A 13,710-nucleotide genomic window follows, 5' to 3' on the forward strand; every position below is an offset into this window, starting at 1 on the left:
AAAAGAATTTAATTTTTAAAAGCAATGTGAATATCTTTAAGAGGTTAGGTAAGAACTTGCTGAATTAATTTTGGAATTGGGATGTAAGAGGAGGGGGTGGGGGGAAGTCAATGAAAGTGGGTAAAGAAACTTAGGGTATGTAATTGTATTTGTGTGTTTGTCTGTCTTTGTCTTTGTGTGTGTGTCTGTTGTTATAAAATGTAAAAACCCAATAAAAATTATTTAAAAAAAAAAAAAAGAGCTGACGTCCCAGCCCCCTTGGGCAGACTTACTCCTGGAGGGGGGTCAGCAGGGCCAGCCCAAGACATTTGGTCCCCTGAGACAAGTCCCAAAACTGTGACCCCCAGGGAAGAATGGAGATTGTTGGGGGATCAAGATGGCGAAGAAAGGCGAGAAGAGACCAGTGGCACCTCCTCTTTGCCCCGAGGCTGCTGTGGAGGCAGATTTGGAGTGGGGAAGAAGTGGAAGTGAGGAAGAACCAGCTCCCAAGCAGAGGCGGATTCAGGGCAGCCCCTCCTGAGCCTGGAGGGGCCAGAGGGGAGCAGAAGGATGAAGGAATGAAAGGAGCAGCATGGAGGGCGAGAGGGGGCAGCCTCCCTCAGAGGCTAGACATGCTAATGCGCTTATCTCTCCTCCTGGGTGGGTCCCCCCTGCGGGGTGGGGTGGGGGGGTCATTGTGTTAACAGGGAGCGAAGAGGGGACGGGGGGGCAGGGGAGGGAGAGGAGCGGGGAGACCAAGGAGAAGGAGGAGAAGTTATCTGGTAGCCGCTTGCCAGGCGCCACCACAGGACACGGCTACCTTCCCTCAGGCATATACAGTGGTACCTCTAGTTCACAGGCAACCGTCCTATAAAGCTTGATTAAAGGCAGTAGAGCAAAAAACGGGGGGGGGGGGGAATAAGGGCAAGAAACTGAAATAAAGTGTTCAATATAGCCCCCCACAAAGTTTTTGATAGATGTATGTGCCTTAGCCTGCAACATAGGCATTTATAAGTTAAACTTATATGTCTTTAAAGCTTTGGAGAGCCACTTAACACACTCATGCTAGGAAAATCAATTAAACCTTATATCCCCATCCCAAACTTTTGTTTTTTAAAAAATGTAAGACTCATTAATGGAAACCAAACTTATTAATATGTGTCTCAGGAATATTCAGCCATTAGTAGACCTGACCTTTTATCTCTAGAACCACATGTACCGCACAACTGACTTTTTTCTATGGGAAAATTAAGCTTGCACACAGGAAAGTGAATGTTTCAGTAAATGGAATGTTAAAAGAAGACTCCAGACAAGCTATTAAAAGAACAAACTTTATTCAAAACATCCAAGTCATACATTAAAAGGCATTACAAGAGGGAGCTTGGAAAATATGTACAGGGTAGCAAGGAAGGAGTTGGGATGCTAATCTGGAATCTGACTTAAAGAGAAAAACTGAGAGTCCGAAGCACTTCCACCAACGTTCTGCATTTGTCCAGGATTTGTAGCTGAATAATTCCCCGTTGCAGACCAGGGAGTGTAACTGCTTGATGCCATGAAGAAGTTCCCAGCTGATGGTGGAGGCTGCCTCACCACCTCCGCACCGTAATATGGAACTGGGCAGTTGCTCGCCTGGGAAGTCTCACAAAACCCAGTTCCACAAAAAGCAGCTTCCTGGTAAGAAGCAGGGTTCAATTCCAGGGAGCTCTGCTGTTGCAGGGCAGAGAGATCCTCTCCTGGTTGCGTGTTGTTCAGAGGAGGCTGCCACAACCCTGCTCCTCCATAGCTTTCAGCATAATCAAAGTTCTGTGGCTGGTAATTTTGTTGCGTGTGAATATTTTGGCTGCTTCCTGGACTGCTTCTCGGGCTGCTGTCCAGGCTGCTTCTTGGACGGGTTCTCTCGCTCCGGCTATAAGGAGCTGCAGCCTGGTTCCCGATCCTTATTCTGGAACCGATCCTCTTTGGTGTTCTGGCCCTTCTGTTTTGAAACCAGATCTGAACAGAAGAAAGGAGAGAACCAAATGCCCATTATTTCAAAACAGGTAGGTCATAATTTCACTTTCAGGTACAACAACCAAACAAAGATTAGTGTATGACAGTGGGAGAACCTACGTTAACTTGTTTTGTGTTGTGCGAAAGGCATATAGACATTATGTTCTGTGAATATAGAAGACATTGTTACCATGAATATGTCTTTTTGATCCAACAGAGAGAATTACATTTAATAAATTATGCTTATTCCTCTGGGGTTTCTCTTTAGTTCTCTGCAGCAGTTTTCTACTATCTTCAGCTCCACATTCATATATCCCATGTACATAATCTCCAGTTACTGTTAATTATAAAGCTTTTACATCCACGATACACCTTCCCCCCCAAAAAAAAAAACACCAAGAAAGAGGAACTTAGCTCTTGAACAAGGCGCCTTTCGCGATAAGCTGAGAGGCACCCGGGTGAACTAAGGCCTTCGACTATGAAAGGATTAATTTGAGCGTTTCAAATTGTCCCAGTATGTGCGGTTTAGGGAAGTCTTGGGAGCCCCCACCATCCCGATTCTTACGTGCACACGATCTTCTTCGACTCCGATGCACCTCGCCAGCGCCTCCCTAGTCCCGTATCCGGGGTACTCGTTCTCTTCAAAGGACTTTTTTAGGAGCTCGACGTGAGATGGGCTGAAAACAGTCCTTTTTCGCCTTTCTCCTCCGACTTTGGGGTGGATTCCTCCTGGGAAAAGACAAAGCGGCAAATCTGAAGGAAGCGCTCGGCTTAAACAGAAGCGACGCTTGCAGATCTTCCTCCCGACATGGAAAGCTCAGGGCATAATAATCATTTTTTTAAAAAGTTTCTCTTACCTTCCTTGTTGGTTGCCATCATGAAAATACTCCCTCGGGTTCGTTCGCTCTGCAGGGGATTCGGTCTGGGCATTTATCTCCGGTGGGCGACCTCACCCTTTCTTCTCAACCAATAGGAGGGAGTCACCCCACCCTTTCTTCTCAACCAATACGAGGTTTCCCGGTTGCGGAATGCCCTCCCAGGGAGCTGCCCCGTCTTCATCATTTTTGCGTTTCACCCTTACTTCTCAACCAATAGAAAGAGTTACATTCTCTTTCAAAAAATCGGTTGCTTTGCCAAACTGGGTCTAACCCCTCCCTCCGTCGACACCCCTTTGGCAATTGACTCTTCAACTGAATGGAAGAGAATTGAGAGGTGAGGGGGGGGAGAGAGAGATCTTTCGCGCCCCTGCTACACCTTTTCTTTGCCAAGCCACACCCGCATTGTACAAAAATCACACTTGCGAGGTCCAACCAAAGAACACCCCCCCCCACACACACACATTAGCACACACTTCGTATCTTAAACGGGTACTCTCCTTTTTAAAAAGGTTTTGCTGTTGCTCTAAAAAGAACCAAGTGTAAATTATTTCATATCGACAAAGAAGCTTGGAACAACTTAATTCCAATACCCCTCATTCCAGCATCTGCCGTCTAAATAAATTAGTACATTCCCTGGATGGAGGCTCTGGCCAGGAATCGCATCAAATGCGAATTATACTGTATACATAAGAGCGGCGGCAACCGAAGAAAGAAATCTAAGCTATGTAAGCAAGCTATATTTTATTAACATATGATTCAATTTGCACTCATTTTTCGCTGGTTTTGAAGACTTAGGAAACAGCTTACGTTCTTTTAAAAACGGTGCATTGGATATGCAAGGGGACCCGCCATCTTAGAAGAGGAATTCCTTGCACTAAGAATGCCTTTTCCAAGCTGGTACCTGCAAGTAAGGATTCGTATGTTAATCTTTTATAAACCCAAATAAATAAATAAGACGACAGTGCCGTTGTAGTTGGTTTAATTTGCTTTAATTCAATCTGGACAGCTAGCCCATTTAAAGAGGTTCCCCGGTTGCGGAATGCTCTCTCTAGTGAGCTGCCCCGTCTTCATCATTATTGCGTTTCCTTAGGAATTTGAAAATATTCCTGTTTGTTCAGGCATTTGGTGGCTGCAGAATAATGTTCCTGACAACCCCGAGATCAGTGGGCAGAAGAATAGTTGAAAAAACAAACCAACAAACCTCCTATAATTACTTTTAGGATTCTTCCTAACTGAAATTGCTTTTAGGTGTTTGCAACTGTTATTTTTTTAATGTTCGACATGTTTTTGCTTTGTTTTTGTTTCTAAAGTGTGTACTTTTTCTGTTTGCCGATCTGGGCTCCGAAGGGCGGCGTATAAATTCCGTAAATAAAAACCATAAGAACATAGCAACCCGGAACATTGAATAGGTTTTATTTGTAGGAGGACGAAAAAAGGAAAACAACCAAGCAAAGTTGAATACATAGTTGCATTTCACCCTATTACTAGTTCATTTGTACATTATGTCCCTTTCTCCTCCAAGATTCAAAGATCACGATGTTTCACCACATAAATTGTAATTTGACAAATTTCAAAGCAGAATGTACCCCAAAGTAACTTCGTAATATGAACAGTAGCCATGCCAATTTGAGATTAGCGCTGTGATGGTGGTTTTTTTAATGAACATTTAAACTTCATGTCTGCTGAAACACACGGAGCAGGAGGTCACGTTTCTGCTCGGAAATACACGTGTTGAATTAACAGCGCAAACCGTGTTTTGACACGCCAAAGGCTCCCAAATTTATTGTGGCCGATGCTTTCCTGAACGACGGTCTACTCTCTCCGAAAAAGTTTCCCAGTTGCTGAGGAAGAGGGCAGGGAGCAGGGGAGATGTGTGTCTCAGAGGTTTTTGGTCCTCTAGAGCACCACTGCACCCCCAGTCCCCGGTTTGGTAACCCTCTTGGGAAGACCATCTCTTTGTCCCATTTTGAGATACGAAACGAATACTGAGGATGACGTGACTTGGAAATCAGCTTTATTGCGAGCTTTTTATTCATTTATTGTGGGAGCCTCACAGGACTGTCAAGTGAGATAGAAGTACGATTCTCAAAAATGGAAGATTAATGTCCCTAGCCAAGGCCAAATTGTCTGGAAATATTTACTATCAAGTATAAATGGTCTGGAATCCACTTCACATACCATCATAAACAGACATACTTGGATTCCAAGGTTGATGAATCCAAAATAAAAGGCTACTTCACAGCTAATACATGCCGCAATCCCTAGATTTTAATGTTACAGGCGCTTCAGGTTATAGACTCCGCTAATGCGAATAAAGTTTTATCTATCTATCAGTCTTGTGAACTGTCCTGAGATACTGTGATGAAGGGTGGAATCTAAATCAAGCAAGCAAGCAAGCAAACAGAAAGTTATATAGCAGACAAATAAGTATTATACTTTTAACTCTATAAAAATCACACAACAGTAACCCAAGTGGTACAGTTTGCAGCTTTTCACGAGCACACCAAAATACACAATATTGGGAATGCTGTTAACAGAGCAACCTTAACCATGCCTACTCAGAAGTAGGTCCTAAGTCCCAAGTAAGTAAGGCTGGCACAGCATCCTAAATCTCCCTTCCAAAATACGAGAATTTTAAAGCAAATTAGTTTGGACACATTTCTCTATTCTGGAACGAATAAGAACCCCCTTATATTCTTGATAGATGTTCACCCGCTATGATGAAGAATATGTTGAGATAGATTGCAACGTATTGTATCCCAAAGGATACAAGTAAATGTTTTCCAGGAAATTCTGCTAGTCCCTACTGTAAGTACCTTACAGGAATACAAGTTTATATCAATTGCCTTCTTCAGAAATACACCGAGCTTCTAAGCGATGATGATGGCAGAAATTAGAGACATTTCACTGTGTCTCTCCCACCCCCAATGTGAGCCTCTTTTGTTCAGGGATAATCTTTCCTGAGACAGTACTGATATGTTTGCTGAGGTTTCCACTCTTTCTGTAACGCCCCCAACCGTCACGGAAGCTTTTTTTTCAGCCGTAAAAAATGTAGTTCTTACTCGAAAAAGTTTCCTTGCCGATTCTGAGTCAGCATACCTATGATTAGGGTTTATAGATACACCTAGGGAGGGTCCCTTGTGTTAATTATCTTATGCAAAAATAACAAAGAATGTACCAACAGGGAACCATTCTTGATTAACAAACTGCCAGGGACTGGGAACATGCATTGTATGAGCTGGAAGGTTGCAGAACGTTTTCAGTTCCTTTGAGGATCGGAGGCAACTATCCTTCCCCGGGTGCAGGGTGGAGCGGCAGGCTATTTGGATGCCGCAAGTCCCTGAAAGGCAGAGGAAGATGCCACGTGAAAGTTGTGGGGATAGAAAGACAGAAAGAGAAATAGTGGAAGTGAACAAGAAAGGAAGCACCAGCAACGTGTGAAACAAGCCTAGGAAACGGAAAGCTCGCTTTCCCTCAGAGTGCAACCCCGTTAGGACCACAAGTGAACAGCACAAGCAACGCTGACGCCAAACCCTAATAAATTAAGCATAATAGAAACATCGCCACCCACCCCCACCCCAACCCCCACCCCCACCCCCACTCGTATCCCCACCCTCCACCCCTTTTTTCTCCCCCTAATGTCTCAACAAATGAAACGGATTTGTAAAAATGGTACATGTAAAAAGTACGAGAGACATTACACATACTTCTGTAAAACAAGAAAATCTTTAATAAAAGAAGAAGAATAAAGAAAGAGAATGCAACCCCGTTGCAGTTACAAGCGACAGTGCCTTGAGACTGTGTAGATTCAGGATTTGGTTGCAGCGTCTGTCCGGGGCTGAATACTCTGAGAATCTAACATCACCCGCTTGGGCTTGAAAGACCTACTGACTTCTTGGCAAGAGGAGTTTGCCTCCCCTTTATTTGCCATGGTGTTACTCACATTCTTCCCTTAAAGCTTTTGCACCGCCTAACCTTAACGAAAACCTCTAAGCGGCTTACGAAGGCATGAACATGATCAATAAAAGTCAAAGTGAAAAGCATGCAAAATGCAATTACACTTAAGCTAAAACCACCGATTATAAGGCATAGTAACTTTCTGCAGGTAAAGGTAAAGGAAAGGAAACAAAGTTAATAGCAGCCGCCGAAAAGGCGCCTGCTTCATCTCAAAAGGCAGGGGGTTTCAGAGTGTACTTGTTGCATCTAGGCTTCTTGGGCAAAGCCTTTCAACATGCCTAAGTTTGGCGCATCTCTGTCTTTACAATTAAAGCCTCATTATAATATTTTTTTAAAAAATAAACCACAATTCTGTCTGGTTCTCTCGCTCCCCAACCCATCCTCTAAATTCCCTTCTCTTCAACTGTGCACACTAATCTCCAAGCCTATGGGGCTATTTCCCAGTTTTGCTAAGGGGTGATGCCAAGGGAAGGGTGCGCTCCAGCCCATCTAGATTGGTCAAGCAGCGCTTGAAAAGTGAACTTGAAACTCGCTCCTCCCCAAAAGCCGCCTCCCCATTGGAGCGCTTCTCTCCAAGGAAAACGCGCCGGCCAATTGGCAGCCAGGAGGGGCTATAAAGGCGCCGAACTCCAGAAACCTGGAGCGGGCCTTGAGGAGCAAGGGGGACTTTGCAAGCGAAAAGCAGCTTTGCTGGAAGAGAGCGAGGCAGCGCTTTTGCAAGATGAAAACTACCAACAGCCAAGGTAAGAAGAGAGGATAGTTAAAACGATTTTTAGTTCACTTGTCTTTAAAAAAAATGCTCAAATGAATGATATAAATTAAGGGTTATAAATTCAACGGTTTTTATAAATGAAGGGTGTTTTTGTTTCTGGGTCAGGATCAGGGAGTAGGGAAAGCTTTCAAAGACCCATTTGTGGTAGCCGGGGAGGGATTACACAGGGGCTCAAATGTCTTCGTTTGGAAACATTTCGCAAGATTGGTTTGCACATCTTTACTTATAAGCATGAAGCATTTACTGCATTTTACTGCATGAAGCATTTACACACACACTTTCTGATTGTTAAATCCCTTTAACATAAACGGGATTAAATTTCCCAGTAATCGTGGTTAGGATGGGCTACGGAAAACGATGGCAGGCATAGAAATAAGAGCGTAAACTTCTCACTTAAAATTCTTTGGTTTCTTTTCATGCAAGCCTTGTTCAGAGCAACCCGAGGTTTATTTAAAATTAGTGTCCATTGTTAAGGCAAAACCAATTCAGGGAGGAAGATCTGCAAGCGCCGGTTCAGTTTATGCCGAGCGCTTCCTTCAGATTTGCCTCTTTGTCTTTTCCCAGGAGGAAGCTACCCCAAAGTCAGAGGAGAAAGGCGAAAAAGGACTGTTTTTAGCCCATCTCACGTCGAGCTGCTAAAAAAGTCCTTTGAAGAGAACCGGTACCCCGGATACGAGACCCGGGAGGCGCTGGCGAGGTGCATCGGAGTCGAAGAAGATCGTGTGCACGTAAGAATCGGGATGGTGGGGGCTCCCAAGACTTCCCTAAACCGCACATACTGGAACAATTTGAAACGCTCCGAATAATCCTTGCGTAGTCGAAGGCCTTAGTTCACCCGGGTGCCTCTCAGCTCATCGCGAAGGGCGCCTTGTTCAAGAGCTAACTTCCTCTTTCTTGGTGTGTTTTTTTGGGGGGGGGCGTATCGTGGTTTCTGGGTTTAAATCATTTTTTAAAAATCTTCAGAGACCCAGTTTAGAAATCTAATTTCTGCAATGGATGGGCTTAGTGCTAAAAGTACATTAAATCTGGTTTTATAGGCTGCCTTTGCAGCCTGATCCAGTTAACACTAACTCCCAAGGTAATGTGCAGAGGACTGCAGCCATAAGCAGCTTGCACTAGGGAGACTAAAACGAGTTAAACTGCATTGCTTTTTCTGGCAAAAGTTGAGCAAGTACTTAGTTCTCTCCTACGGAGAAATTGGCATTTACAAATATATATATAAATACACTTCCCTGCCTAGGGAAGCCATCCACTTGGCATTAACAAACGCTTGACAATTTCTTACATGTGAAGCTCACATCCACAGGTTATACTTCAATAAAGCGAGTCTTGTGGAACTGTACACTTGTGCAGCTTTTAAAGGTGGCTATTTCTGATACTGAAGAACAAAATACAGCCAAATAGCAGTATTTAGTCATTCCAACTTAGTAGGTCTATATTTAACAGTAACTGGAACATTATGAACATGGGATATATGAATGCGGAGCTGAAGATAGTAGAAAAATGCTGCAGAGAACTAAAGAGAAACCCCAGAGGAATAAGCATAATTTATTAAATGTAATTCTCTCTGTTGGATCAAAAAGACATATTCATGATAACAATGTCTTCTTTACTGGTTCTCTCCTTTCTTCTGTTCAGGTCTGGTTTCAAAACAGAAGGGCCAGAACACCAAAGGGGATAGGTTCCAAGATAAGGATCGGGAACCCTGCTACAGCTCCTTATAGCCACAGTGAGAGAACCTGTCCAAGAAGCAGCCTGGACAGCAGCCCAAGAAGCAGTCCAGGAAGCAGCCAAAATATTCATATGGAACAATATTGTCAGCCACACAACTTGCATTATGCTGAAAGCTATAGAGGAGCAGAGTTGTGGCAGCCACCTCTGAACAACACGCAACCGGGAGAGTGTGCCCCGCAACAGCAGAGCTCCCTGGAATTGAACCCTGCTTCTTACCAGCCAGCTGCTTTTTGTGGAACTGGGCTTTATGAGACTTCCCAGGCGAGCAACTGCCCGGTTCCATATTACGGTGCGGAGGTGGTGAGGCAGCCTCCACCATCAGCTGGGAACTTCTTCATGGCATCAAGCACTTATGCTCCCTGGTCTGCAACGGGGAATTATTCAGCTACAAATCCTGGACAAATGCAGAATGTTGATGGAAGTGCTTCGGACTCTCAGTTTTTCTCTTTAAGTCAGGTTTCAGATTAGCATCCCAACTCCTTCCTTGCTACCCTGTACATATTTTCCAAGCTCCCTCTTTGAATGCCTTTTAATGTATGACTTGGATGTTTTGAATAAAGTTTGTTCTTTTAATAGCTTGTCTGGAGTCTTCTTTTAACTTTCCATTTACTGAAACATTCACTTTCCTTTGTGCAAGCATATAGACATGGGCTTAATTTTCCCATAGAAAAAAGTCAGTTGTGCGGTACATGTGGTTCTAGAGATAAAAGGTCAGGACTTCTAATGGCTGAATATTCCTGAGACACATTTTAATGCACCAATGGCTTTCTGTCCCTTTCCTTTTCTTTTTGAGTCTGTGTCTGAGCCCAGAGTTGATGACAATAAATGTGGTGGAAGTTGCTGTATTTTCTTTGTATGCAAAATAATATTTGTAGATTTGTTAATAAGTTTGGTTTCCATTAATGAGTCTTCCATTTTTAAAAAAAACCAGACTTTTGAGATGGAGATATACGATTTCATTGATTTTTCTACCATGAGTGTGTTAAGTTGCTCTGCAAAGCTTTAAAGACATCTAAGATTAACTGGCATGTGCCTTAGCCTGCAACATGGGCATTTATATCTATTAAAAACTTTGAGGGGGGCTATTGTGATCACTTTATTTCATTTTCTTGCCTTTATTCCCCCCCCCAAGGTTTGTGCTCTACTGCCTTCAATGAAGCTTTATAGGAGGGTTGCCTGTGAACTAGATTGTGCCCAATACAGTTTGCCTTCTGTGACGTACAACCTTGTATTAGCCAAGTTTAGTCATAATAAAATAAGTCAGTTAATTTTAGATTCTAAATTGGACCCTCTTAGGACAACTAATTTAGAAGTAGTCCCACTGAACTTACTAATACACAACCAAATCAACAACAGCTGCAACATGCTCCCCGCCTGCCGCCCAGCAAAAACCCTGAAACAACTGAGCCTAAGAGTATAAAGCTATCAAAGCCTAAGACATCTCCAAATGGTTTTTTCAAGGGCTTTTCACAAATAATGCGACATTATTGGCATATCATTATGTTCCCTGTTCATTTGATTATATATTCAGATCTAAATGGTTCTGCTAATGGGTTAGTGGAAAGTGTGAACAGCAGTGGGGATAGAGGACATCTCTGTTGAGTATCTCTACATAATCTGCTTGAGTCTGAATTTACTCCATTCACTGAGATATAGGCTTTAGGCTTGGAATATATAACAAATCCATATCATAAAACCTCACCTGCCCAGTCCACTATATTTCTCAACACTGCACTATGGAATTTAATGGGGCTGGGCGCTAGATTGGGCAGATCAAACTGAATCGAGTGGATTTGTCCTACCCTGCCCTGCCCCTTTAGTCCTACCCTGATATAGGACCAGATCTGGCTTGGGTGTGACCTAGGTTGGGATAGGGCTGATCTGGGTCCACATCTTTGTGTGTGTGTGTGTGTGTGTGTGTGTGTGTGTGTAAGCACAGCCCTGGAATTACTCAAGATGTGATTATGGCTGCCAACCTAGATGGCTTTCTCAAGAGATTAGACAAATTCATGAATGCTAAGACTATCAGTGACTACTAATCGTTATGGATATATGCTATCAGAGGCATATCAATTACTGGGAAAGAACAGGGCGAAAGGGTACTCAACTGACCTGTGTCCTGCTTTTGGTATTGCATAGTGATATGGTTGGCTACAGTGTAGAGCAGAATGCTTGGAAAACCTGGCATTCTCCTAAACAGACCTCATATACAGAAAGGTGGTCACATATGCACAAATTAGATGTGATACAAGAGATCTATGAATAAAATAGCTACAAGTAGTTCTTTAGTTGCCAACTGACCAAATATTCTTCCAGATTCATTTGCAGTTAAAGAAATAAAAACAAGCATTTAATGCATGCAATTAAAAAACAAACAAACCATATCCTTGCCTTCAGAAGTTGCACTCAGTCTATACTGATTCTGTATGTCCCTCATCCCTAAAAAAAAAAAAGCTGCTTTCTCTTGGAAATGAAGAGTACTCTATCAGTTGTAAATAAGCTCAATTAAAAGCAAAAATAGGCATGCTGGCCCATTAGAAAACAACAACAACAACAACTCCACAATCCACAGTAGGGTAATGTGTTTATTGAAACCAACAGGAATGCCAAACAAGTATGGCAAGCTCTCCAGAACTCTTCACCAGACAAGGTGTTTCACAAATCAGGGGGTGAGGGAAATCAGAATTTCTTTCTTAGTTAAGCACAATCAGATGTTGTAAACAGGACCTGCAAGATAAAGACCACGGGCTGAGATGCCATTCATTTGAGGCAGTAGAATCTAGCACAAAAGTTAGTACTCAATTTATAATGACTTTTTCAGATTACAATTTCAATCTGTAAGCAATCATTGTAAAATTGGTGTCTTTTCAATCCTGCAAAACCAACAGAAGAGTCTTGTAGCACCTGAAAGATTAACAAATTTATTATGGACACACACCATATAATTCACTTCATTGGATGCATAAAGTATTATCCTGAGTTGCAGGGACACAATTGGTGGGGAGCTTGTAAAAAGAGATCAGAGGGAAACTAAATGCTGAATTATACAGTTGAGGATAATGACCTTTTAAACTGCAATGATGCACCAAAAACAGTAGTTGATAACACAGACATCCTTGCACTGGTAAGCCAGTTTTTAGCACATTGAGTGTTGTTTAAAAAAACGTAAACCCAGCACCTATTGTATTGATTCCATCTGCAAATAATAGCACTGGTGGGTTGTAATACAATGGTCTCATGGTTTGAGGTAACTTCTTCATTCAATAATGAACACCTTAAGGTCAGTGACAGAGCATCCTGAGAAGCTGAAATGTTCCCTCATTGGCTTTTCTATACTGCCATTTCAGATTTGTGCTCATTCATTCTTTTGCATAGACCAGCTAGAAGGTCATTGCATAGTATCCAGGGGCCTGCTCCCTTTGGTCAAGCAGTAGTACATAAATCCCTGAAGAAACCTCTGTGACAAAAAAGTTGGTTTTGCTGGACACGTTGGATCAACAAGTGTTTCTCTTTTTTCCCCCTGCCTGCAAATTGTTAATGAATGGCAGCCTCTGATTGGCCGTGGTTCCAGGAGGGAGAGTTTAAAAGGAGAGGTTTTGAAGAGACAGTTTGAGAGGGTTGGAATTGTGGTTGGAGAGGGTGGGAGATACATAGGGAGACAGGTTAGGAGACAGGCTGAGGTATAAAGAGTGAATGGGAGAAAGAGTTGGCTCTGGAAGAAACAACTTCCACTCTGAGCCTATTGTGAAGGACAGAGTGTGGTGTCCTGTAGGAGGAATAGACCGGAATTTTACTTGGAGGCAGAGGTTGAGCCAGGAGAAGTAGGAGCTGGAAAGGAACAGCCTACTTGGGACTGAAATCTAGTCTGGAAGGGAGAGATAGATTGTAGATCAATCGGTGGGGGAAATTCTGATAGATTCTTCTAAGGAAAAGAAGAAACTCCCAGACCCAGTGAAGGGAGGGAGTGTGGAGAGCCCTGTGGTCAATTACTTAAAGTACCTCAGGAGCAGGATTGTTAAAGCGGGTGGATAACTGAAAGAAAGTATCAAGGAACCAAACCAATAATGCAAAAACAACTGAAGACAAATTTAAAGTGAAATTGCACTGTATTTCTGAACTAACCTAAGTTGAATCCATTTGTGTTATATACTATCTTGCCTTAAATAAATCTTTATTGTTTATTTAAAGAAAACGTGTCTGAGACTCCAACTTACTAGTTACCCCTTCACAAAGGTCCTTCACAGGATACTCTGGGGCTAGAATTCTTAAGGGAAAAGGGAAAGAAACCTTCAGGTAAAGGGTTGTTCAGTGAGGTGGGGGCAATTTACCTAAGTGAGAGCCGGCCCAAAGGCATGAGAGGAAAAAGTGTCCTTGTGCCCGTTGCAACCTCCTCTTGCACCT

At 42.9% G+C, this 13,710-nt stretch overlaps 2 protein-coding genes across 3 annotated transcripts in view; one reads left to right on the top strand and one right to left on the bottom strand.

The window, feature by feature from the left end:
• The window catches only part of LOC309341581 (uncharacterized protein), an 88,804-nt gene that overhangs the window by 26,252 nt on the left and 48,842 nt on the right, over positions 1-13,710 (bottom strand). The window contains exon 1 of one of the 2 annotated variants that reach the window (XR_014156389.1): positions 3,654-4,083. The exons of the other annotated variant lie outside the window; for it this stretch is intronic. The gene's annotated coding sequence lies outside the window, so the exon portion shown is untranslated. Of the gene's footprint in view, positions 1-3,653; positions 4,084-13,710 lie in introns of those variants that run through there. 2 annotated transcript variants of the gene reach the window in all.
• Positions 7,036-9,882, top strand: LOC309341591 (uncharacterized protein). The gene is made up of 3 exons (XM_081861290.1): positions 7,036-7,546; positions 8,140-8,303; positions 9,214-9,882. The coding sequence occupies exons 1-3, from the start codon at positions 7,525-7,527 to the stop codon at positions 9,775-9,777; spliced, it is 750 nt and encodes a 249-aa protein (XP_081717416.1). The 5' UTR covers positions 7,036-7,524; the 3' UTR covers positions 9,778-9,882.

Source organism: Podarcis erhardii (genome assembly GCF_964252035.2).
Source record: "Podarcis erhardii genome assembly, chromosome: 5".
NCBI lineage: Eukaryota > Metazoa > Chordata > Lepidosauria > Squamata > Lacertidae > Podarcis > Podarcis erhardii.

Bases quoted from the DNA above. Each gene is read 5' to 3' on its own strand.
- LOC309341591 (XM_081861290.1), top strand. From the start codon at position 7,525: ATGAAAACTACCAACAGCCAAG. The intron at 7,547-8,139 runs GTAAGAAGAGAG...GTCTTTTCCCAG, and splicing joins GAAAACTACCAACAGCCAAG to GAGGAAGCTACCCCAAAGTC. The intron at 8,304-9,213 runs GTAAGAATCGGG...TCTTCTGTTCAG, and splicing joins TCGAAGAAGATCGTGTGCAC to GTCTGGTTTCAAAACAGAAG.